The following is a 27,800-nucleotide window of genomic DNA, read 5'->3' on the forward strand; positions in this document are numbered from 1 at the left end:
CTGAACCAGAGCTGGTGGTGAGTGATGAATACCCCAACCTTATATGCAGACGATTTGCATAACATCTGATCACCGCCCATTGTATAACAATGGAACCGGTGATCAAGTCCATATGCAAATCACAATGACCATTAATTACAATGGCCATGTGTGCATTTCACATACAATTGGGGTATAGCTGCTATCACGGCATTGTAAGATGGTGATAGATCTACTCTCAGGCCCCCCCACTCGGTTCAGAGATGGTCATTCCCTCTTCACATAAATGGCCTCTTTGATTCCCTGTTCAAACCAGCGTTCCTCCTTGTCAAGGGTCTGCACATCTTCATCATTAAATGAGTGGCCACTGGCTTGCAGGTAAGTGTAAACCGTGGGGTCCTGGCCAGAAGAGGTCGATCTTCTATGTTGGGCCATCAGTTTTGCCAGTGGCTCTTTAGTTTCCCCGGTGTACAGTTCCCGGCAATTCTCCCGGCACCTAACGGCATACACTACGTTACTCTGTTACAGTTAGGAGCTATTCCCCAATCATATGGGAAAGGCACACATGGCCATTGTAATTAATAGTCATTGTGATTTGAATATGGACTTGATCACATGATCCATTGTTATACAATGGGTAGTGATTGGTCGTTATGCAAATCGTCTGCATATAAGTCACTTGGATGAGTGATGAAACGTATCTCTACAACAAACTTTGTGTCCAGATGAATTGATTCAACTTTGTGTGAATTTTTGCAAATATCTCTCTGCTAGAACTTATAATTACTTGCAACACCTCTACTTGTGCTGGAAGTGTCAATAAAACATGAATAACAGCTTAAACATGAAGCATTACTGCAAGTAAACATATCACATAATGATTAATCAGATGCTACAGAGCAGTAATGGTTTGTCACTTTGTCTTATCAATTTAACTAAGAAGTATGTTTGTGAGTCCAACCCCCAACTCCCATTGGAAACGCTGAGAGATAAAGTGCTAATATAATCAGCTGCAGTGAGAATTGGTGCGGGATGCTCTTATACTGACATACTTTACCTATATTGTACTAAACCTTGTCTACATGCTTCTATTTACTCTCGCAGGCATGAGTGACAGGACAGAATAGTCCCTGTAAGCAGAGATTTAATAGGATGTTTAATAGGATGTGTTGTCCTTTCCAAGGAAGAAGTGACCCATTGGATCTTCAGCATGATCTCTGACATGCAGGTCTTGAAATAGGGCTGATATCATAACTATACAGTGGGGCCAAAAAGTATTTAGTCAGCCACTGATTGTGCAAGTTCTCCTACTTAGAAAGACGAGAGAGGTCTGTAATTTTCATCATAGGTACACTTCAACTATGAGAGACAAAATGAGAAAAAAAAATCCAGGAAATCACATTGTAGGATTTTTAAAGAATTTATTTGTAAATTATGGTGGAAAATAAGTATTTGGTCACCCACAAACAAGCAAGATTTCTGGCTCTCACAGACCTGTAACTTCTTCTTTAAGAAGCTCTTCTGTCCTCCACTCGTTACCTGTATTAATGGCACCTGTTTGACCTCGTTATCTGTATAAGAGACACCTGTCCACAGCCTCAAACAGTCAGACTCCAAACTCAACCATGGCCAAGACCAAAGAGCTGTCGCAGGACACCAGGAAGAAAATTGCAGACCTGCACCAGGCTGGGAAGAGTGAATCTACAATAGGCAAGCAGGTTGGTGTGAATAAATCAACTGTGGGAGCAATTGTAAGAAAATGGAAGACATACAAGACCATTGATAATCTCCCTCGATCTGGGGCCCCACGCAAGATCTCATCCCGTGGGGTCAAAATGATTATGAGAACGGTGAGCAAAAATCCCAGAACTACACGGAGGGACCTGATGAATGACCTGCAGAGAGCTGGGACCAAAGTAACAAAGGCTACCATCAGTATACACACTACGCCGAGAGGGACTCAAATCCTGCAGTGCCAGGCGTGTCCCCCTGCTTAAGCCAGTACATGTCCAGGCCCGTCTGAAGTTTGCCAGAGAGCATATGGATGATCCAGAAGAGGATTGGGAGAATATCATGTGGTCAGATGAAACCAAAATGGAACTTTTTGGTAAAAACTCAACTCGTCGTGTTTGGAGGAAGAAGAAAAACCCAAGAACACCATACCTACTGTGAAGCATGGGGGTGGAAACATCATGCTTTGGGGCTGTTTTTCTGCAAAGGGGACAGGACGACTGATCCGTGTTAAGGGAAGAATGAACGGGGCCATGTATCGTGAGATTTTAAGCCAAAACCTCCTTCCATCAGTGAGAGCATTGAAGATGGAACGTGGCTGGGTCTTCCAGCATGACAATGATCCCAAACACACCGCTCGGTCTCCAGACCTCAACCCCATAGAAAATTTGTGGAGGGAGTTGAAAGTCCGTGTTGCCCAGCGACAGCCCCAAAACATCACTGCTCTAGAGGAGATCTGCATGGAGGAATGGGCCAAAATACCAGCTACAGTGTGTGCAAACCTGGTGAAGACTTACAGGAAACATTTGACCTCTGTCATTGCCAACAAAGGTTATGTTGCAAAGTATTTAGTTGAACTTTTGTTATTGACCAAATACTTATTTTCCACCATAATTTATATTTTTATAATAAATAAATTCTTTAAAAATCCTACAATGTGATTTCCTGGATTTTTTTTTTTCATTTTGTCTCTCATAGTTGAAGTGTACCTATGATGGAAATTACAGACCTCTCTCATCTTTCTAAGTAGGAGAACTTGCACAATCAGTGGCTGACTAAATACTTTTTCGCCCCACTGTAACTATTTTATAATTTCAGATTAACCTCTGTTTTACTGTACACTACTAAATGTATAGTAGTTATTAAAAAAATAACACATAGCATTGTGGGTCCTGAGGTCCTGGGTTCTATCCTTGTCTACAATTATTATAATGAGTCTCATGTTTCCTTATGTGTCAAGGTTTCTTTCAGTAAAATAGTCAATTAAAATGTTAAAATGATGATACTGGTGATAAACAATGACTTTATGGATAATCAGCTTATTTTTAATTAAATTAATAAAGTTTTAAATACGCAAATGTATTGCAGTTGGCACAACATAATTTAGTATTAGCTGACTAGGGACAGTAGTGGCCTAGTGGAAAGAGCTTTATATGCTGTTCTTCAATGGTCAGGACTCTCCCAGGACCACCATAGAGAGCAGGTATTATTTGGGTGGTGTGTTAGTGTGTTGTGCTGGTATGAGTGGATCAGACACAGCAGCGCTGCTGAAGTTTTTAAACACCTCACTTTCACTGCTGGACTGAGAATAGTCCACCAACCAAAAACATCCAGCCAACAGTGCCCCATGGGCAGCGTCCTATGACAACTGATGAAGGTCTAGAAGATGACCAGCTCAAACCGCAGCAATAGATGAGCGATCGTCTCTGACTTTACATCTACAAGGTGGACCAACTAGGTAGGAGTGTCTAATAGAGTGGACAGTGAGTGGACACGGTATTTAAAAACTCCAGCGGCGCTGCTGTGTCTGATCCACTCATACCAGCACAACACACACTAACACACCACCACCATGTCAGTGTCACTGCAGTGCTGAGAATGATCCACCACCTAAATAATACCTGCTCTGTGGTGGTCCTGTGGGGGTCCTGATCATTGAAGAACAGGGTGAAAGCAGGCTAAAAATGCATGCAGAGAAACAGATGGACTACAGTCAGTAACTGTAGAACTACAAAGGGCTTCTATATGGTAAGTGGAGCTGATAAAATGGACAGTGAGTGTAAAATCAAGGAGGTGGTTTTAATGTTATGGCTGATCGGTGTATGACAAAAAGGCATTCTATTATATTTTTTTTATATTATATATGCTACTCCCTGTTCTAATATGACAGTTCACCAAGTCTTCTCTTATATATAAGTGTTAGACGTTTATGACAATTTTTTGTCTCATTGGTCTACAAAACATTCTATCAAAGAAGCTGTGAAGCACTAATGGGGTCGTTGCAAAGTTTAGAAATACAGCTTTGAAAATAGCTTTTATATTTATATATGCCTTGAGTTCTTTTTACCTTTAGAATACTTTGTGTGCTCAGTTTAATATTTGCAGGATGCCCACTTTTGGAGAGACTAACTTATGCTGTATAAGCCAACCAGATGGAAGAATAGTTCTACCACAGGACTTAACACTGGTGTTAATGCACACCGTTATGTTCCACCATTTTCTCAAGTTTGTGAAAGTGAGATTGTCTAGGAAACAAGCCCTAATACTCTCCTCAACCATCTGGTTAACCAATTTTAAAAATGTATACTATGAACTAATCTTATGTTATGCTTTTTCCTGAGCTGAAACTTATCCTTGCTAGCACATTTAGCGACTCTTGAAATATTCATGGCCTGGCACTCCAGGGGGACCTAGATCGACGTGGCATGCTATAAAGCAGATAGCTGTTTCTACGGCAATTAAACACCAAGTCATTCAACTGGGCAAAGCGTAACTATCGGGCCGAGCAGGCTGCGTTTTGCTTTGTCACCGTGTCATTACCATGGATGGAGCGCAGTCTGCTTTAGCTCTAAGGCTGTGTTTTCAGAAAGCCTTGGGCTGTGCATTAGTGACATGAAGCTCATGCTCACATGCTTACATAAACTGCAAAGAGCTGCTCAGAGGGTACTTCAATGTTTTAGAACTTTACAGACAGTAGTGTTTGCTCAGGTAAAAACAGATTATGGCGGCACTGTGGATCGGTGGGTCGCATTGTCACCTTAAAGCAAGACATTGCTGGGTTGGATTCCCAGATGGAATGGCCTGGGTCTTTTCTGTGTGGAGTTGGTTTCCTCCCACAGTCAAACATCCTTAATTTTCTTTGGGATTAATAAAGTATCCATCCATCCATCCAAATATTACACTAAGCGCACATCCATCCAGCCATCCATCCATCCATCAATCCATACTATCTAGCTATCCATCCATCCATCCAAATATTACACTACGTGCACATCCATCCAGCCATCCATCCATCCATCAATCCATACTATCTAGCTATCCATCCATCCATCCAAATATTACACTAAGCTCACATCCATCCATCAATCCATCCTATCTAGTGATCCATCCATCCATCCATCCATCCAAATATTACACTAAGCACACATCCATCCATCCATACTATCTAGCCATCATCCATCCATCCATCCATCCAAATATTACACTAAGCTCACATCCATCCATCAATCCATACTATCTAGTGATCCATCCATCCATCCATCCAAATATTACACTACGCACACATCCATCCATCCATACTATCTAGCCATCATCCATCCATCCATCCATCCAAATATTACACTAAGCTCACATCCATCCATCAATCCATACTATCTAGTGATCCATCCATCCATCCATCCAAATATTACACTAAGCACACATCCATCCATCCATACTATCTAGCCATCATCCATCCATCCATCCATCCAAATATTACACTAAGCGCACATCCATCCATCCATCCATCCATACTATCTAGTGATCCATCCATCCATCCATCCATCCATCCAAATATTACACTAAGCACACATCCATCCATCCATACTATCTAGCCATCATCCATCCATCCATCCATACTATCTAGCCATCATCCATCCATACTATCTAGCCATCATCCATCCATCCATCCATCCAAATATTACACTAAGCACACATCCATCCATCTATTCATCCATCCACTGATTCTATCTAGCTATCTATCCATCTATCCTTTCTATCTAGCTATCTATACATCTATCCATCCATCCATCTATCCATTTTTCCATCCATCCATTTATCCAAATATTACACTGAGCGCACATCCATCCATCCTTCCATTCCATCTAGCTATCTATGTAGCCATCCATCCATCCATCCATCCATCTATCCAAATATTACACTGAGCGCACATCCATCCATCCATCCATCCATTCTATCTAGCCATCAATCCAGCCTACTCTACTCTATCTATGCAGTCAGGTTAATTGGAGCTACTAAATTGCTCTAGGTGTATGTGTGTTTGCCCTGTAATGGATTGGTGACCTGTCCAGGGTGGTTCCTGCATTTTCGCCTAGTGAATTGTGCCCACCATGACCCTGGATCTTAAAAAAGTGGTGTTAAAATAGACAAATGAATGAATAAATACAGATTATTATGATGCATTAAAATAGATCAACATTGATATTTGACCATGTCTCCAGTAAACATGATTTTTTGACCCTGCTGTGTGGCTTTATTTGATCACAAATGCACCTATAAGACCTGTAACAAGTCAGTGTCCTCTTCTGAATCTTCTGAACGTTTCCTGGCTGAAAAAAAGCTCCTAGAAAGGTAAACGAGGTGGTAACGTCCTCCTCAACAACTTAATTATACAAATGTTTCATTATTTTAAATATGGTAATTGTGAAGGCCATAAAAAGCACTTTAACCAGGCGTTCATTATTCTGGAATATAAGAGCATTTTCAGCTGGACGTTTTGGCACAATATGGTGCACCTAATACTGTAACTTATTATTTCTACCAATTGCTGCCGATTTAATTTTGGATCTCTTGTATAATTAACAGTTTACAGTGTGCATCATGACCTAAAAACTTGTTAGCCTTATGACTAATCATTTCTTTGAAACATGTCGTATCGAAGTGCTAACTGTCGGAACTCTTACAGTGGGGCCAAAAAGTATTTAGTCAGCCACTGATTGTGCAAGTTCTCCTACTTAGAAAGATGAGAGAGGTCTGTAATTTTCATCATAGGTACATTTCAACTATGAGAGACAAAATGAGAAAAAAAAATCCAGGAAATCACATTGTAGGAATTTTAAAGAATTTATTTGTAAATTATGGTGGAAAATAAGTATTTGGTCAATAACAAAAGTTCAACTCAATACTTTGTAACATAACCTTTGTTGGCAATGACAGAGGTCAAACGTTTCCTGTAAGTCTTCACCAGGTTTGCACACACTGTAGCTGGTATTTTGGCCCATTCCTCCATGCAGATCTCCTCTAGAGCAGTGATGTTTTGGGGCTGTCACTGGGCAACACGGACTTTCAACTTCCTCCACAAATTTTCTATGGGGTTGAGGTCTGGAGACTGGCTAGGCCACTCCACTCCAGGACCTTGAAATGCTTTTTACGGAGCCACTCCTTCGTTGCCCGAGCGGTGTGTTTGGGATCATTGTCATGCTGGAAGACCCAGCCACGTTCCATCTTCAATGCTCTCACTGATGGAAGGAGGTTTTGGCTTAAAATCTCACGATACATGGCCCCGTTCATTCTTCCCTTAACACGGATCAGTTGGGATGCAACTCAGCATTCTTCTTCCTCCAAACACGACGAGTTGAGTTTTTACCAAAAGGTCCATTTTGGTTTCATCTGACCACATGATATTCTCCCAATCCTCTTCTGGATCATCCATATGCTCTCTGGCAAACTTCAGACGGGCCTGGACATGTACTGGCTTAAGCAGGGGGACACGCCTGGCACTGCAGGATTGAAGTCCCTCTCGGCGTAGTGTGTTACTGATGGTAGCCTTTGTTACTTTGGTCCCAGCTCTCTGCAGGTCATTCATCAGGTCCCTCCGTGTAGTTCTGGGATTTTTGCTCACCGTTCTCATGATCATTTTTACCCCACGGGATGAGATCTTGCGTGGGGCCCCAGATCGAGGGAGATTATCAATGGTCTTGTATGTCTTCCATTTTCTTACAATTGCTCCCACAGTTGATTTATTCATACCAACCTGCTTGCCTATTGTAGATTCACTCTTCCCAGCCTGGTGCAGGTCTACAATTTTCTTCCTGGTGTCCTTCGACAGCTCTTTGGTCTTGGCCATGGTTGAGTTTGGAGTCTGACTGTTTGAGGCTGTGGACAGGTGTCTCTTATGCAGATAACGAGGTCAAACAGGTGCCATTAATACAGGTAACGAGTGGAGGACAGAAGAGCTTCTTAAAGAAGAAGTTACAGGTCTGTGAGAGCCAGAAATCTTGCTTGTTTGTGGGTGACCAAATACTTATTTTCCACCATAATTTACGAATAAATTCTTTAAAAATCCTACAATGTGATTTCCTGGATTTTTTTTTCTCATTTTGTCTCTCATAGTTGAAGTGTACCTATGATGAAAATTACAGACCTCTCTCATCTTTCTAAGTAGGAGAACCTGCACAATCAGTGGCTGACTAAATACTTTTTGGCCCCACTTTATGGCTCATACAAGCTGTAATTTGGCAATCAGACTAATAGAACTCATTTGTATAGCTGGTTTTATGATTGTGCATAAGTCACTTCAAAATTAAACTCTTTCACATGGCATTTCTGCAACTTTGACCGTCTCCTGTTGCGCTCTGTTGGACAGCTATTATATAACAAAGAAATCATTTACTGTAAAATAAAGGGAACAAAAAGCAAAACCTGTTCTTGCAGCTCAATTTTCTTTTTTTATTTCTATTCAACACATTCAACGCATATCCAAGTAAGCTTAAACTTAATGGCTGTTCAGGGCGGCATGGTGGCTGGGTGGGTAGCACACTTGCCTCACAGCAAGAAGGTCCTGGGAGTTTCCCTGGGATGTTCTCTCCATGTCTGCATGGGTTTCCTCCAGGAGCTTTGGTTTCCTCCCACAGTCCAAAAACATGCAAGTGAGGTGAACTGGAGATACAAAAAACTACCCGTCCTGTCATAAATGTAACCAAAGTGTGTAAAACATGACCTTAAAATCCTAATAAAATACAACCCCAAATCAGAGAAAGTTGGGACAGCATGGAAAAAGTAAATAGTAAAAAAAACTGAGTTTCTTACATTTACTTTGATTTTATTTGATTGCAGACAGGATGAACCTGAGATATTTCATGTTTTATCTGCTTCAAGACATTTATTAATAAACATCCATTCCTGCATTTCAGGCCTGCAACACATTCCAAAAAAAGTTGGGACAGTAAAGCATTTACCACTTTGTAATGTTGTTATTCCTTGTCACCACACTTAAAAGACGTTTTTGCACCGAGGAGACCAAGTGATTTAGTGTTTCAGCTTTTATTTTGTCCCATTCTTCCTGCAAACACGTCTTAAGATGTGTAACAGTACGGGGTCGTTGTTGTCACATTTTTCCTTTCAAAATTCTCTATTGGGGGCGGGTCAGGACTGCAGGCAGGCCAGTCCAGTACCCGTACCCTCTTCTTCCGCAGCCATGCCTTTGTAATGTGTGCAGCATGTGGTTTTGCATCGTCTTGTTGAAAAATGCATGAACGTCCTTGGAAAAGATGACGTCTTGAAGGCAGCATACGTTGCTCTAAGATCTCAATGTACTTTTCTGCATTAACGCTGCCATCACAGAAGTGTAAATGACCTTTGCCAAGGGCACTGACACGACCCCATACCATGACAGACCCTGACTTTTGGACTTGTTGCTGATAACAGTCTTTTTTTCCAAAAAAAGAGCCCAGAGAAGTCGACGCCGCTTCCGGACATGGTTAACATAAGGCTTCTTTTTTGCACAGTAAAGTTTTAAGTGGCATTTGTGCATGTAACTCTGTATTGTAGAGCTTGTCAAAGGTTTGCCAAAGTAATCCCTCACCCATGTGGTTATATCAGCTATTGTTGAGTGGCGGTTCTTGATGCAGTGCCGTCTGAGGGATGGAAGATCATGGTTGTTCAGATTAAGCTTGCACCCTTTGCCTTTACGCACTGAAATTCCTCCTGATTCCTTGAATCGTTTAATGATATTATGCACTGTAGAGGAGAAATATGCAAATCCCTTCCAATATTTCTTTGAGGTACATTGTTTTTAAACATTTCATAATTTTCTCACACATTTGCTGATAAACTGGAGATCCTCTGATCATCTTTGCTCATCAAAGACTCAGCCTTTCCTGGATGCTGCTTTTGTACCAAATCATGATTACAATCACCTGTTAACATCACCTGTTTGAAATCACATCATTATTTAGTTTTTTCACCTCATTACTAGCCCTAAATTACCCCCGTCCCAACTTTTTTTTGGAATGTGTTGCAGGCCTGAAATGCAGGAATGGATGTTTATTAATAAATGAAATGAAGTTGAGCAGATAAAACATGAAATATCTCGGGTTCATCATGTCTGCAATCAAATAAAAGTCAAAGTAAATGTAAGAAACACTGCATTTTTATTTTATTTGCATTTTCCATACTGTCCCAACATTTTCTGATTTGTGGTTGTAAAATAAAAATGACTAATCCATGTTTGAACTGCAGAGCTTGTCTGATGCCTCCCAGGTTGTTTAGATTTCCCGCTCTATTTGCTGCCCTGGTCCTGTTAATATTCACACATGTCTGTGTGGGCTGTGTTATGGCCTGAGAAGCTAAATGACACCCCAGGAGGCCTGGAAATGTTATTTTGCTTGGATGAGACTGAAGTTTGCCCTCATCTGCAATTGAGGTGCAAAAGTCCAGCATGAGATGTAGAAATGTTGAGATTAGTGGTGATAGGATGGCACAAAGGGAGATTAGCACAGAACAGGGAGAGGTTTATAGTATGCTAACACTGCCATTCTTCTCACAGATTAAGGAAAATACCTGTTGTTGTTGTTTCGGCCGGAGTAAACGAGCTGCTATGGCTCTATAAAGATAAGATGTACTCTTAATTTCACTTTTTCCATTTCTGATTCATGCACTCACTTCCTTTTTCTCTATTTGCTGTATACAGAGACGCACTTTGCACAGATAACGTACGTTAATGGAAAGTTATTCATATCGAGACTAGAAATAAGAACGTCCAGTCGATTAAAGCAATTCCCTGAATTCAGTTCAAACCCTTTTGAGATTAAGGTTGCCAGATTCTTCCTAAAAAGAACTTGTTTTTTTGTTCTTTTTTTTTTTTGGTAAATAACAAAGACTTTCCTTTTGAACTGTTTTACATGTAGTAAGAATATGGTGAATCTCCAGTAAACCTTATGTAGAATTACGGCCGCTCAGGTGGCACAGCGGTAAAAACACACGCTGGAACTAGAGCTGGGATCTCGAATACATCGTATCAAACCTCAGCTCTGCCTACCGGCTAAGGCTGAGCGGTCACAAGAACAACGATTGGCCTGTTTTTCAGATATGGGCGGGACTAAGCCGGATGGGGTCTCTCTCCCATGACTGGTGCAATTACGACCTCTGCTGGCTGATTGATGGCGCCTGCACAGAGATGAGAAAAGAGTGCTCTCAGGGTATGTGTTCTCCGTACACAACACTGAGCTGCACTGCACTCGTCAAAGTGCAGGTGATAAAATGCATACGGCATGCTGCCCACGTGTCGGAGGGGGCGTGAGCTTGCTTCATTCTCCTCAATCAGAGCAGGGATCGGCATTAGTGGAGAGGAAGCATGATGCAATCGGGCAATTGGACATGCTAAAAGGGAGAAAAAGGGGAGAAAATGCATAAACAAAAATATAAATAAAAAAAAACCTTATGTACAATTACAACCCCAAAATAGAAAAAGTTTGGACAGTATGGAAAATGCAAATACTAGAAAAATACAGTTTCTTACATTTACTTTGACTTTTATTTCATTTTAGACAGGACAAACCTGAGATATTTTATGTTTTGTCTGGTCAACTTCTTTTTATTTATTAATAAACATCCATTCCTGCATTTCAGGCCTGCAACACATTCCAAAAAAAGTTGGAACAGTAAAGCATTTACTACTTTGTAATGTTGCCATTTCTTTTCACCACACTTAAAAGATGCTTTGCACACATTTCCACTGTGTGATGGTCCATCCTAGATGCCTTTGAGCCCAGAGAAGTCGACGCTGCTTTTGGACATGATTAACATAAGACATTTCTTGCACAGTGGCATTTGTGCATGTAACTCTGTATTGTAGAGCTTGACAAAGGTTTGCCAAAGTAATCCCTCACCCATGTGGTTATATCAGCTTTTGTTGAGTGGCGGTTCTTGATGCAGTGCCGTCTGAGGGATCGAAGATCACATGCGCTCAGCTTAAGCTTAAGGCCTTTATGCACTGAAATTCCTCCTGATTCCTTGAATTGTTTAATGATATTCTGCACTGTAGAGGGAGAAATATGCAAATAATTTCCAATCTTTCTTTGAGGTTCATTGTTTTTAAACATTTCAATCATTTTCTCACACATTTGTTGATAAACTGGAGATCCTCAAAAGCTTGCATGAAAGCTGAGTTATGTCAAAGTCCTGTCCGGTAACTGTCCACCTGAATTTTGTTTCAGCCATGCCAAACACTTCATAATTTTTATTTATTTGCCAAGTACCAATTGTACAAGAAATTTCCTTTGATGCAAATATCATCAAAGGAAATAACATATCTTAGATCTAATAAAATAATATAGAAAAAAACTATACTATATATGAAAATAGATAGAGTTATAAATAGACAGTAAAGTGTGCAATGGAGATATTAATGAAGTGACTATAGTGCAAATATGTGCTGGAGGATTATTTATTTATGTATTATGGTATGGTATATATAGTGGATACATGCATACAGCATGTGTGAAAGTGCATGTGCAGCTGTTTGAAGCAGAGGGATGTGGGAATGGTCCTTGTTTAGGAGGGTGATGGCCTCAGGAAAGATACTGTAAAGGTGGTGGTATGTCTGAGTCTTTAAGGCTCTCACTCTTGGTCTTAGCTGAGATTAAAAAAAAAATATCTGGAAAAGGGAGTGACTGGTGTGATATCGGGGTGTGAGGGGTCAGCCATAATCTTCCCTGCCCTCTTCCTCACCCTAGAGGAGTAAGCCGATGATTTTCTCTGCACATCACACTTCACACTGTAGCTTACACTTATAGCCCACAATGCCTTTGGTATGCCTCAGTCTGTTTGACCATGTAAAGTAAGAACAGGTACAGAGCGACCCTTGATCCACTCCTGCAGCTTTAAGTTAAACCCAGGGGATAAAGAACAACATGCAAGAGTAGCATCTTTCCATGTGCATGTCTGCAGAATTTCTAGGGGCAGTTGTAGCCTAGTGGTTAAGGTACTGGACAAGTAATCAAAAGGTCACTGGTTCAAGCCCCACCACTGCTAGGTTGCTGCTGTTGGGCTCTTGAGCAATGCCCTTAACTCTCAATTGCTCAGACTGTATACGGTCACACTATTGTAAGTTGCTTTGAATAAAGGCGCCTGTCAAATGCCGAAAATGTAAATGTCCAAGCTTTATCAAAACTGAAGGGAGCCACTAATCCCATTACTTAGGATTGAGTCTGTTATGGTGAAATCTGACAGCGATTCCCTACGTGACTGTCACTTGGCAGTATAGTACAGTAGAATACATGCCTCTGCTCTGCTGCTACTGTAGTTAGGATACCTGAGCTGCTCCGGCTCATTGGTTCTTCACTGAGGCAGATCAGCACTAATAGTCTGTGTAATACAAGCTGCCCCTGAATTAACAAATGGCTACCAGGTATTGCACTATGCACAGGAACTGAAGCTTGAATTTGGACCTGTTGGAGCTTCGTAATGTGGGAAACAAAGACAAATCTCACACGACAAAGAGAAATGTGCCAGTGATGACTGGTTTAAAGAATTTATACTGAAATTGGAGAGACTGGCTATCAGTGGTTCTGTTCTTTTTTAATGAGGTTTGCACAGTGACACAGTGCACAGCTTTAATATCCTTTACTCATCTAGGAAAGCTTTTCACAAGGGTTTTGAAGTGTTTGTGAGCTAGGCATTTTTATCCAACATCAGTGAATGACCTCAGGAATGCTTTTTTGATTGGCACAAATTCCTATAATCAGCAATCCAATTTGTCCCAATGAGTTAAATTAGGTTGAGGTCAGGGATATGTGCAGGTCACTGGAGTTCCTCTACTTTAAACATGTCAAATCATGTCCCTGTTGAGTCTGGTTCCTCTCAAGGTTTCTTCTTGTAATTTTAAGGGAGGTTTTCTGCCACTGTCGCCCTTGGCTTGTTCAACAGGGGTTTTTGGTCTGTTGGTCCTGGATGCTTGCACAGTGGTTTGCACTAGCATATAATTTACTTCTCTTAAGAGAGCATTTCTGAGGTCAGACACTGATGTTGGATTAAAATGCCTAGCTCACAATCAGCATTCCAGTTTGACCCAAAGAATTTAAGAGGTTGAGGTCAGGGCTGTGTGCAGGTCAGTGGAGTTCCTCTACATGTCAAGTCTGGTTCCTCTCAAGGTTTCTTCTTGTAATCTACTTGTGTACTATGATACTATTCTTTATTCCTCTAGGAAAGCTTTTCACAAGGTTGTAAAGTGTTTGTAGGAATTTGTGCCAATCAAAAGAACACTTCTGAGGTCAGTCATTGATGTTGGATGAAAATGCCTGGCTTACAATCAGCATTCCAATTTGTCCCAAATAATTTAAACAAGGGTAAGGTCAGGTCACTCCAAACATGTCAAAACATGTCAAATCATGTCCCTGTTGAGTCTGGTTCCTCTCAAAGTTTCTTCTTGTAATGTTGAGGGAGTTTTTCCTTGCCACCATCACCCTTGGCTTGCTCAACAGGGGTTTTTGGTCTGTTGGTCCTGGATGCTTGTGGAGTGGTTTGCACAGTGACACATGTACTACTATATTATCATTTACTCCTCTAGAAAGGCTTTTCACAAGGTTTTTAAAGTGTTTGTAGGAATTTTTGGCAATCAAGAGAGCATTTCTGAGGTCAGTCATTGATGTTGGATTAAAATGCCAATCAGCATTTTAATTTGACCCAAAGAATTTAAGATGTTGAGTTCAGGGCTGTGTGCAAATCACTGGACTTTCTTCACTCTAAACATGTCAAATTATGTTACAAACACAGGGACCCAAGAAAGATGGGTCCCTGCTAAATATGGTTCCTGTTAAGGTTTCTTCCTGTAATTTTAAGAAATTTTTCCTTGCCACTGTCACCCTTGGCTTGCTCAACACATTTTTTTTGGTCTGTTGGTCCTGGATTCTGCAAAGTGGATTCTCCCCATTTTCCTCCCGATTTAGCGCAGTCAATTTGCTGCTGAGGGATACACAATTGCATCCGAGGAGTGCACGTCACTGCCCATGCCTTTTCCGACACGTGCACAGCCCTCCTCTCCTTGCCCATGCATTCTGCACAGGCATCTCTTCCACCAATCAGGGTCCAGCATATGAAGATCCCACCCACACATAGTCCGGTCATATGTAGTCCACCTCTAGCAGATACGGTGGCCAATTAGTATCTGCAGCAGGCACTGCCAGTTATGCATGCCAGATGGCACCCAGCCGACTGGTGGCAACGCCTAGTTTCGAACCAAGAAGTGAATTTACAAATGAATTTACTTGACTTGACTTGACTATCTAAGTCAAGTTTTTACACTGGTTACTAACTGGTGTGGCTAAAACATCACATCTTTATAATTAGGAAGGATATCAATATATTTATGGACAAATGGAATGAAATTAAGGTACCAAGTAAGTAAGTAAAATGTATTTATATAGCACTTTTCACAGATAAGAATCACAAAGTGCTTTACAAAAACATTGCATGACAAAATATATACACTCATCTACATAATAAAATACAACAAAAATTAATTAAACAATAATAATAATAAATAAAAAACAAATAAATGAATAAATAAATAAATAAAAATAAATAAATAGTTCATTCAACATTATACAAATGCCTGCTTGAAAGCATAAGTCTTTAGTTGTTTTTTAAAAGAATCTACAGAATCTGCAGATCTTAAAAAGTTGGGTAGTGCGTTCCATAATTTTGGAGCGTTGACCTCAAACGCGCGATCCCCACGAGTCTTTAAGCGGGAGCATGGGACATACAGCAAGTTCAGCTTGCTACACCTAAGAGAGCACCCCGATATAGCTCTGATATATAGATGGGAGCTTGACCATGCAATGCTCTATAGGTAAAAGTCAAAATTTTAAACTGGATCCTATACTGCACAGGAAGCCAGTGTAGAGATCTTAACAGTGGGGTTGTGTGACACCGTCTATTTGAGCTAGTAAGTAATCTAGCAGCGGCATTCTGTATTGTCTGCAACCGATCACAAGCAGACATACTAAGAGCAGAAAACAGGGCATTGCAGTAGTCAATACGAGATGAAATAAAAGCATGTATAATCATCTCTAGGTCAGCATTTAAAACTATAGATCTCAATTTGCTTATATTTCTTAAATGAAAAAAACAAGATCTAGTCAGCTGTTTAACATGTGTGTCAAATAACAAAGACTGATTAAAAACAACACCCAGATTTCTTAAATCTGAATGGACAGCAGAGGAGAGAGATCCAAGACCATTTTAGTAGACTCATGAATACCAACCTGACTCACCATTTGGCTGATTCATTCCAGTAGTGTGTTTTCAGCTTTTCTTTTAGGCTGGCATGTAATGCAATAAAGTTTTAATCATGTCTTAATCACATTATTCAAATACAAAAAAACTCAATGCTGATTGGTCAGAGTTGTCAAATATTAATGCTCATTTTGACTGAACTCTGTGAAGAACCATCTTTTTTGGCACCAAGCTAGGGCAAAGTGAGTATACCTAAAAAGCCAAAGCTCGCCCCACTGAATGTGCCCGTCATACTCTCAACTGGAAATACTCCCAAGCACTGGGTGACAATGTAGCCAGCGAATGTCACTTTGAAATTGAATTGGCACGTCTCGCCAAGCCACGGTCTCTGAATCATGTGCTTTACATAACTATTAAATTTGTTGCACATATTCCTGAAGCAGGAAATTCTGCTTGACTGATTGAGATGAGGGCATATTATAGGATGTCAAATTTGACTGCACCCACAGAGTCCTTTCTTAAAAATCCAATGAACTATTAAGGTGCCTTGGCAAGTCTTCCACCTAGACATCCATGCTACATGTGTTAAGCCCTGATTTGCTCCTTAATATTCAGGATCTGTGCTGAAGTCCCAAGAATATACAGATGTGTGGGAACAGATGTGCTGATGCACTGGCTCACTGCTGTGCTCTTCTGACAAATAGCCCGTTATCGATCGGACATTGCTCGAAGCACTAAGCATAGGCAGAATGCTTTAATCTTTAGCCTTTATGTGTTTCTGTAATCTGTTTCTTTACCCAGGTCCTAAGATTCTGTTTCAGCCTCTGTGGAGGATGTTGGAGTAGTGATGTGATTTGGATGTTAAGTTTGTGGTGTGTTTTTTTTTTGTTTTTTTTTCCTCAAATGGAACAAATGACTAAAATGAAATAAGGCTGAACTTAAATTAGAGAAGGTGTCGGGATTAATTATTCAAATAATCCAGAAAAATAAACACTGTTTTGAACGTAATAGCACACAGTGAAGTAAGTACACGTCTAATAACTGATAATAGTGGTGTTTTTTGGCTAATGAATTACACCGATGAGGCATAACATGATAACCACCTCCTTGTTTCTACACTCACTGTCTATTTTATCAGCTCCACTTACCATGTAGAAGCATTTTGTAGTTCTACAATTATTGGCTGTAGTCCATCTATTTCTCTACATACTTTGTTAGCCTGTTTTCACCCTGTTCTTCAATGGTCAGGACCCCCACAGGACCAACACAGAGCAGGTATTATTTAGGTGGTGGATCATTCTCAGCACTGCAGTGACACTGACATGGTAGTGGTGTGTTAGTGTGTGTTGTGCTGGTATGAGTGGATAAGACACAGCAGCGCTGCTGGAGTTTTTAAATGCCTCACTGTCACTGCTGGACTGAGAATAGTCCACCAACCAAAAATATCCAGCCAACAGCACCATGTGAGCAGTGTCTTGTGACCACTGATGAGGGTCTACAAGATGACCAACTTTACATTTACAAGGTGGACCAACTAGGTAGGAGTGTCTAATAGAGTGGACAGTGAGTGGACACAGTATTTAAAAACTCCAGCAGCGCTGCTGTGTCTGATCCACTCATACCAGCAACCATACAACACACACTAACACACCACCACCATGTCATTGTCACTGCAGTGCTGAGAATGATCCACCACCTAAATAATACCTGCTCTGTCGTGGTCCTGTGGGGGTCCTGACCGTTGAAGAACAGGGTGAAAGCAGGCTAAAAAGGTATGTAGAGAAATAGATGGACTACAGTCAGTAATTGTAGAAAAACGAAGTGCTTCTATATGGTAAATGGAGAGGATAAAATGGACAGTGAGTGTAGAAACAAGGAGGTGGTTTTAATGTTATGGCTGAACCAGCAACAATCTAATTACTAGTCCAGTACCTACAGCTGCTAGTGGTTAAGTTAAATATTGAAAAATAGCAATGTCACCAGTTCATGCCCTGGTAGGCCAACTACAGTTTGCTGTTTCATTAACTAAAATACTTAATACAATTAAGTTAAATAAGGTGTTTTTAAGCTGGTTCACAACCAAACTTAAATTAAGGAACTAACTGAGGACTAAGTGCAAACCCCTTACATGTAATATGCTGTGATGTGAATGTGTGTGAGTGTTGGTGAATTGGTCACCTGTCCAGGGTGTTTTCTACCTTTGGCTCTGATTAATAGCCACCACAGCCCTGAATAAAATAAAGTGGTGGGAAAACAGAGAATTAATGAATAATTAATCTTCTGTATGTTTTTGGGAAGTGGAGGAATGAATATAGTTCACCTGTGTGGTAGGAACATGGCAAACTCCTCACAGTGCAGCATCCACGTTACCTGCAGTACCACCATATCTGTATCAGACTGGAACATTTGTCTAATTCTACCCAGTTTTGATCCAACAACCACCAAGCCATTCGCATATACAGGATGACTGCGTTGTGTTTCCTGCATAAATGACACGTAAATGTAGCACCCATGTTGAAGGCAGTGGCCGTACAGAGATGTGATATCAACAGAAGACTATAATTTAATCAAATCTAATATTATTATCTATTTCAGGTCTTTTTATTTCTTTTAAATATTCTGTATATCATGCATATGATACAGACGTCTGGCATTAAGAGTTTATGACATTACTAGGTTTATGAAATGTCAGGGTTATTTACTAATATCCTGCCTCTTCTATATTAGATGATAAATTATTAAAAATAAAAATAGAAATGTAACCAGTTCATGCCCTGGTAGGCCACCTGCAGTTTGCTGTTTCATTCACTACCTTAATAAAAGTAAGTTAAATAAGGTGTTTTTTAAGCAGGGTCACTACCAAACTTGAACTGAGGAACTAAATGAGGACTAAGTGCAAACCCCTTACATGTAATATGCTGGGACACACTCATTCTGCAGGTTTTCTCTGCAAGAAATGGGGTTTTGGGTCCTGCTTTGACAAACAGAATATGTTCTGGCTCTATTTAATGCTTCATGCACACAGTTTAGTTCATTTCCAACCTTAGGCTTGTACCAGTGCTGACACCAGTACTCGAGGTTAGATTTGTAAACACAAATAGCAAATTGTCGCTGTCCGATGAAAAAAGCGTATCTTCACTTTTAGCGGTTTTCACTATTTTACATGTGTTGTGAGTATAAATCTCTGTCAGTCCATAGCAGCGAATATCAAAATGACCAATGAAAAGATGAAAAATCACACAGTCTCTTTAATGAGTATCTTAATTCATAGTATCTCCATTGACTGCTAGACCTGTAAATCAAAACCGCATATCTCCTCCTCCTTCCCCTCCAGTACTGTTTGAGAAATGCGTAATGTTTGATCTATACAGTTTTTTCAGGTTATTCAATTGCATTGTTGTAAACATGATTTATATTTGTACAAACAAGTCCATTTTACATGTGAAACTGACGGAGTGACGACCTGATAAAGATATACTTTTATTTCTGTGATGAATTGTATCTAAATGTCGTCATCTGTGGTTTGTTTGCACCGTTACAGTCACAGGCAAAATCTTTTCTTTTTCCTGAAAAGTTGGGTTTTCATCGGACAGTGATGAAATCAGATGTAAATTAAAAGTAAAGAGTGACCCCTCTCTTTTTCTTCTTTCTACACTCAGCTGGCAACATGGGACCCGATCCATGGACTAAATGGAAGCCTGTCGGACCGGAAGATAGAAAACAACATGCGTGGTGTGGTGTTAAGAATTGTTACAGTTCTGGTAAGATTTTTAAGACTACTGTTCTGTCACAATCAAAAATGTTCTGCAAACTGAAGGTTTTTAAATAGACATTCTACAGCATCCTGTTGTGTATGTTTTATAAAGAATATAAATCTTAACTGAGTGTCTGTAATACTTACATTGTGCTAGTATGTATGTACAATCAAATATTTAGGAAGCAGTCAGATAATTTGCAGTTTTTAGCTGCATGTTAAAATAAGATTTGCACAAATTAAATCTGTAATGGTTCTTAAATTATTCGACCCATTTCACTTAGTTGTAACTTTTCTCTATTATATTTATGCGTTTTCTCCCTTTTTCTCCCAATTTTGCATGGCCAGTTAGTCTTGCGCTGCTGGAGACTCCGATCACGTCCAAGGCGAACTATATATGCCTGACCCATGTTCCCTCCGACTCATACGCAGTCCACTGTCTCCCTCTTATTTGCCTGTACTTTGGTGGATTTGCATGTGAGACCAGTCTTGCACACGGAGAGTCATGCAGTGATCTCTACATTTCTTCAATTCTGTACCGGCGTCTCGGGTACTAAACAGGGTCCTTACACAGCGTTGAAAACCCCACCCTTTTTTTTTAGTTTGGTCTCCCTTTTCTCCAGCAGACTAATGGCCAACTTTGTCTGGTGCAGGCACTGCCTAGCCAACCAGTAGCAGAGCTGAGATTCGAACTTTGAAAGTTCAGATTCTGCTGAGCCACCTGGGCCCTAGTTGTAATCTTTATAACTTTTAACCTATCTTGAAAATTATTAAGTAACTAGTAAATAAATAAGGATGTATCTTATCATTTTTTGACCATCCAGACAAATTTAATCTTAACATAAGTTACCAGTTAAATTTTCTCCACAACCTTGGCTAAAAAAACAACCGTTTCACTAGTTCTAGCTCTACTTATTTGGCCACAAGAAAGTCACCATTTATAGTTAATAAAAATTACTAAAATGAATTAAGAGAGTAAATAATGTTAGAGATCTATCTAACCTTCAAGATAATAAATAAAGTTGCTGAAATATATTTCTGACCCAGCATATTTTTAGAAGATATAAAATTAAACACACACATAGAAGAGAACTTAAATTTGTGTAAGTTGTGTTTTGGGTATCTATACCAATCATTCAGCCACTGGATGGCTGTAGCACATACGTATTTCACGTTTATCACAGTGTTTCATTTGACTTGATTGAGTTTATTGTATCTCTGTAATAGTAAATAATACAATCTAATGTACACACTATGATGATGGATGGGAGTTTTGGTGTTTTTCTCCATCAAAGTTAATTTTGAACTGAACTATATTCTGCCCCCCCAAAAGTGCTACACAGTTCATGGCCTATTAATGTCCTCTTTTGTTTTATTAAAGTGGAGTTTGTGGGTTTGAGTTTAGGAGTTTAAGATGAGTTAAAGTTAGGTTTATATTAAGGTTTAGTTCTTCTCTCTTGCCTTCAGCCCCGGTTTGAGTGAATCCCTGGGGTTTGTTAAAGATTTAGCTGCCTGTATTCTTTATATCCCTACTTTAAAGTAAAAAGAGAGAGAAAGAGATGTTGCTGCATAGCTTTCTCTCTTGCTTCCTTGCCATTTGTCAGGGCATATTTTGGTATGAGTGACAATTTTGAATGAGCAAGAATAATGCTAACTTAGGCTAGTAGTTCCCAAATGGCATCTCTCCCTAGTGTCAGTAGATGGTGAAACTGCCCAATTTTATAAACATATAGTGACTTACAGTCCTGATGTAAGTTCTCACAGGATTAATGTCATGGAAATCTGTTCACAAAGATAGTTAAAAACTACTAAAAGTGACTGTTGGCTGGTCTACTATAAGTCATGTGTTAAGGACTTAAATCATGTGACAAATATTCCCAATCAATGTTTTCTAAAGTGGCTTACCATTTGATTTATTTCTTTTGAAAGATGCAGTGGTGTTAATTTAGCATTTTCCCTTCATGGGTTATTGCAAAGCAATCAGCTTTTATGCAAATCCTAGCTGTAGCTGCTAGTTCAATACAATGTACACTGATCAGCCATTACATTAAAGCCACCTTCTTGTTTCTACACTCACTGTCCATTTTATTAGCTCCACTTACCATATAGAAGCACTTTGTAGTTCTACAATTACTGACTGTAGTCCATCTGTTTCTCTACATAATGTTTTAGCCTGTTTTCACTCTGTTCTTCAATGGTCAGTACCACCACAGAGTAGGTATTATTTGGGTGGTGGATCATTCTCAGCACTGCAGTGACACTGACATAGTGGTGGTGTGTTAGTGTGTGTTGTGCTGGTATAATACCTGCTCTGTGGTGGTCCTGTGGGGGTCCTGACCATTGAAGAACAGGGTGAAAGCAGGCTAAAACATTATGTAGAGAAACAGATGGACTACAATCAGTAATTGTAGAACTACAAAGTGCTTCTCTATGGTAAGTGAAGCTGATAAAATGGACAGTGAGTGTAGAAACAAGGAGGTGGTTTTAATGTTATGCCTGATTGGTGTGTATATATATATATATATATATATATAACCCCAAGAAAATACTAGTCACAACTAGTGACAACTTTAAGCAGAATTCATGAGATTATTGTAAGTTTGTTCAAATGAACATGTCCTAATGCTATACATTTATTATTGCTATACATATTATTATCACCATTATTATTATTATTATTATCATTATTATTATTATCATCAGTATTTTTATTATTATTATTTTTATTATCATTATTGTTATTAGTATTATTTTAAATACTTCAGGAAATCCAAATAAATCTCACTTCATGTATGGCAAGGCTGGGCACCACTGTTGAATGTGTGTGACCTTCAAGCCCTGTCTTTAACTGGCCTGCCTACAGTAGTTCACTGTTTACTGATGAAACTGTTTGGCACATAATAAAGAGATAACAGTGACCATGGATTGTTAAGCAGCTAAATTCTTGTATCAAGCAAGAATGGGCACAAATTCCTCTTGCAAAATAGCAACAATTACTATCCACACTTCCCAAAAGATTAAAAATTGTAATTATTTGGAGGGTGATGTAACACAGTGGTAAACATGCCTCAGCAATGTCAGAGCATTTAAAAATTGATGCCTGCAACACACTTAAAATGTGTTAATATTTTCAAAATACAATGAAGCCCTTGGTACTATTGACAGTTAATAAAATGCTCCAGAAAAATGAGCAAAACACAGATTTTTGTTTTTATTGCATTTTATAAAATGTTAGCTTTTCCTGAACTGGGGTTTGTAAGTCAGGGCCAGTGGAGTTTCCTGATACCACATTTTTATGGACCTCTCTTGGTGCACAGCCGTGCTTAAAGAGTAAAGAACCTTCACAAAATAATATAATATCATATAATTCATGTTATGAAATCGAGTTTGCAATGAGAGTGGTTGATAAACCTAAACTCAGTAATTTGAAAGGGTGTCTACATACTTTTGACCCTTAATCACTTATGTATACCATAAAGGCAACCGCCAATCATATCATTCCACTACAACTCTAAAGCCACTGCAGGTCCTGAAGTATTGGAGCTCATTTCAGCAGAGCCACTTGTTCAATTATCTCCTCAGTAGACTCCGGGCTATAGAGGCTGTGATATTGTCAGAAATGAGACGTGTCCTGGCGGAACAATATCATAGGCACAAGGATTCTTTTACCAGTTGTGATGTTCAGTAGCTTCAAGCAGTACACTTTACGAGGTGAAGCAAATTAATTACTGCTCATTAATTATTTCTTATACTGCATGAAGTGAATTAAAATCTGAATAGGTCCATGGTTGGGACATGGTTTTAACTCTCTCACCATTTGTTTTCTTGCAGGATCACGATCACAATTAAGTAGTATTGAATTGAACCAGTATGTCAGGAATTAAATACAGTGGTACCCTGAAACTCGATGTCAATTGGTTCTGGGAGTGGCATTGAATTTAAAAGGGGTTGAGTTTTAAGGTATTTTTTTCCCATAGGGATGTATGGGAAACCTGTTAATGTGTTTCATGGTCATGTGGCACTGCATATATTTTAGGCTTATGTAAAATAATGTGGGTGTTTTTGACACTTATACACTGAAAATAAAAAATATAATTAGAGATGTAGCGATACACTCTACCCACGATGCGATTCATGATACTGGGTTCACGATACGATTTCTTCCAGATTTTTTTTAAACTGAAATTGTAGACAAATTATGTCAAAGTTTTCTTTTTATTATTTCTCTTAATAAAAGAAAATAAAGGCCGCTCAGGTGGCGCAGCGGTAAAAAGACGCGCTGCAACCAGAGCTGGATTCTGAGTACGTCGTATCGAATCCAGCTCTGCCTCCCCGGTTCGAGTGGCTGTATGAGCAATGATTAGCCGGTTGCTCAGTTAGGGGGTGGGACAAAGAACCGGATGTGGGTCTCTCTCTGTCAGAATGCGATTACGACCTCTGCCGGCTGATTAGAGGCGCCTGCGCAGAGATGAGGAATAGTGCCCTTAGGGTGTGTCTCTCCGCATGCAATGCTGGGTGGCGCCACACTCATCAATGTGTGGGTGGCAAAAATGCATCCGGCTGCTGCCCATGTTTCGGAGGGGATATGGGTTCGCTTCGATCTCCTCGGTCAGGGCAGGATTCGGCATAGACAGAGAGGAAGCACGATGCAAATTGAACAATTGGATGTGCTAAAGGGGGAGAAAAAGGGAAAATAAATAAATAAATAAATACTGTATTTATGATTATCTTTAATCTATCTAAATAATTAATGCCCTTTTTTCTGAGGTAGGTACAAAACAATTTTGAATTAAGCCCAGTTTGGATGAAAAACCGCAAATTTGGCAACCAGGTGTATAGCGCCAGTGACTTCAACCAAGCTTATGAGCAGTAATAATTAAGAGGTTTAGAGTTTCTATGTCGTTCTTTAATACATGAAGTTGCATTAAGCTTTTTTTTTTTTTATGATAAGCATTTTAGACTCTCGGAAAAGCTGATTCTTACAATTTCTCAGAACCCTGAGCTGTAACACAACTTTAAAAGTGAAACAGGAGGAAAATCTAGCTAAACACAGATACACGTGGATGCTTTCAGAGTGCAACACACGTCAAGTTTAAAGGAAACGTTGAGTTTAGGAGGACACATTTCTTAACGAAGGGTGTCGAGTTTCGGGGAGTTACAAGGTACCACTGTGTTCACAAAACTGAGCTATGTTAGGTGGGCGTAAGAACATCATTAATGAAAGGTCTGACATCACTTTTTATATTGATGATGTTTTTAGGGAAGCATTTACCAGTTGTAAGACACCCTGGAGGTCTGTTTGATTCCTCACTTAACTCACATTAAGGGTCTGTCTGAAAACCTACTGAGCTGTCTTGCTGCCTACTGCCTACCTAAGCAAGGCACACAGTAACACCCTGGACGGGGTGCCAGTCCATCACAGGGCTACTCACTACCAGTGATGCCAAAACGTTGAATCATGCTTTTATATTCTCCTGTACTGATTACTGTCATTCTTTTTACTCTACTGGGTAAAACAATCAATATACTTCAGTTTATCCAAAACTCTGCAGCAAGAGTGCTCACTTTCTCCCACATCACCCCTATTCTTAACCAGCTGCACTGGCTACAGGTAACATTGTGTTTCAAGTACAGAATATTGCTCATTACATTTAAAACCCTTAATGGTTAAGCTCTGGCATTTCTTGAGTAGTTTCCGCATCCCTATATACCTCCTCAGACAGTTAGGTCCTCTGGTGGCAGATTTCTCACTGTTCCATGTGCTAGACTTCCATCCCGCCCTAGCAGACGTCCAGCAGGCCCTTGGTCAGGTGTCAAAATACTTTTTAGCCACCAAATTCTGCATGGTTCCCTTTCAACTTTGCATCTGTTAAATTGTATAGTAATTGTTTGTATAATAAATGCACGTTCCAACACGGTTTTGAAAAAGAATAGCCATACAATATGAAACAAGTGCTTCCAGTTGAGTGAAGTTGCCCCACTAACAAATTTCACACATTCAGTGGGCATCCATGCATTCAGACGGATAAAATAAGAAGCTCCAATAAAACCAAATGGTGTTTGAAAATAGCACAATGTTCCAATGGCAGTGATACCGGGTTACGAACGCGTCTCCTCTGAGGCGGTCTGATAGATGGCACTTCTTGGCGGCCACGAGTCTTGGCATGCACGTCCACATTCCCTCTAATAGCTTATTGAATGAGGAGGGCCTGGTGAGGATTAGAAAGCACTGGCTTAATGTGCAGGCGGCGTGCAGTCAATAATGCCCACTCTGTGATAAATCTGCCTGACGCTCTCTGAAAGTCTCTGTCTTATGTGGAGGATTTATTAAAGAGAATATGAAAAATAAGTGGTAGTGTATTAGTTTTACTGGCTCATTGCTATTGGCCGCGGTGGTAAACACAAGGTTCTGGGTCGTGGGTGGTGGGTGAAGGATATTTTGTGAATATGCTTACTTTTAAAAACAACTATAAGAAATACAATGGACCTTTTAAAATGATGTTAAAATCAGCATAAATTACTTTTAAATTACTTTAATGACTTGGATTTAATCTAGATAAACACATTCAGCTGTACTTTTAATGCCTTTATTAAACTCGTTGATTAATCATCCACCGTTTAGGCTAATAAAATGAACCCTGAACACACGCAAGTCAAATTCTAAAGGACTGAATTTTATTTGTCCTGTGATTTAAAATGCTGGGAATGATGTTGGTCTGATTAAATATACTGCAGCATTTTATTAGTGCAAACTTTTGTTGTTGCAATCAGAACCCAGAGTCATGTTCATCTGCCAGACAAATGCAGGGTTAAACACAAATAGCAGTGCTTTGTTTATTAAAAGGTGTTTGCAGCTGTATTTTATCCTATTTACAACCCCAAATCAGAGTTTCTCACATTTACTTTGACTTTTATTTGATTGCAGACAGGATGAACCTGAGATATTACATGTTTTATCTGCTCAACTTAATTTCATTTATTAATAAACATTCATTCCTGCATTTCAGGCCTGTAACACATTCTAAAGCATTTACCACTTTGTAATGTTGTCATTCCTTTTCACCACACTTAAAAGACATTTCAGCACCGAGGAGACCAAGTGATTTAGTGTTTCAGCTTTTATTTTGTCCCGTTCTTCCTGCAAACACGTTTTAAGATGTGCAACAGTACGCGGTCGTCGTTGTTGTTGCATTTTTCATTTCAAAATTCTCCACACATTCTCTATTGGGGACATGTCAGGACTGCAGGCAGGCCAGTCCAGTACCCGTACCCTCTTCTTCTACAGCCATGCCTTTGTAATGTGTGCAGCATGTGGTTTTGCATCGTCTTGTTGAAAAATACAAGGACGTCCCTGGAAAAGATGACGTCTTGAAGGCAGCATATGTTGCTCTAAAATTTCAATGTACTTTTCTGCATTAATGCTGCCATCACAGAAGTGTTAATGACCTTTGTCAAGGGCACTGACGCAGCCCCATACCATGATATACCACCCTGGCTTTTGGACTCGTTGCTGATAACAGTCTGGATGGTCCTTTTCATCTTTGGTCCGGAGCACATGGCGTCCAATTTTTCCAAAAAAGACCTGAAATGCTGATTCATCTGACCACAATACACGTTTCCATTGTGTGATGGTCCATCCTAGATGGCTCAGAGCCCAGAGAAGTCAACGCCGCTTCTGGACATGATTAACATAAAACTTTACTGTGCAAAAAAGAAGCCTTAAGTGGTATTTGTGCATGTAACTCTGTATTGTAGAGCTTGTCAAAGGTTTGCCAAAGTAATCCCTCACCCATGTGGTTATATCAGCTATTGTTGAGTGGCGATT

The 27,800-nt window shown here is 39.8% G+C and overlaps 1 protein-coding gene across 1 annotated transcript in view; it reads left to right on the plus strand.

The window, feature by feature from the left end:
* Positions 1 to 27,800, plus strand: part of grid2 (glutamate receptor, ionotropic, delta 2) — a 744,839-nt gene that overhangs the window by 583,367 nt on the left and 133,672 nt on the right. Inside the window, exon 9 of the mRNA XM_062998321.1 lies at positions 19,881 to 19,982. Coding sequence (XP_062854391.1) covers positions 19,881 to 19,982 — 102 coding nt within the window. The remainder of the gene's footprint in view (positions 1 to 19,880; positions 19,983 to 27,800) is intronic.

Source organism: Trichomycterus rosablanca, chromosome 7 (assembly GCF_030014385.1).
Source record: "Trichomycterus rosablanca isolate fTriRos1 chromosome 7, fTriRos1.hap1, whole genome shotgun sequence".
Lineage (NCBI taxonomy): Eukaryota > Metazoa > Chordata > Actinopteri > Siluriformes > Trichomycteridae > Trichomycterus > Trichomycterus rosablanca.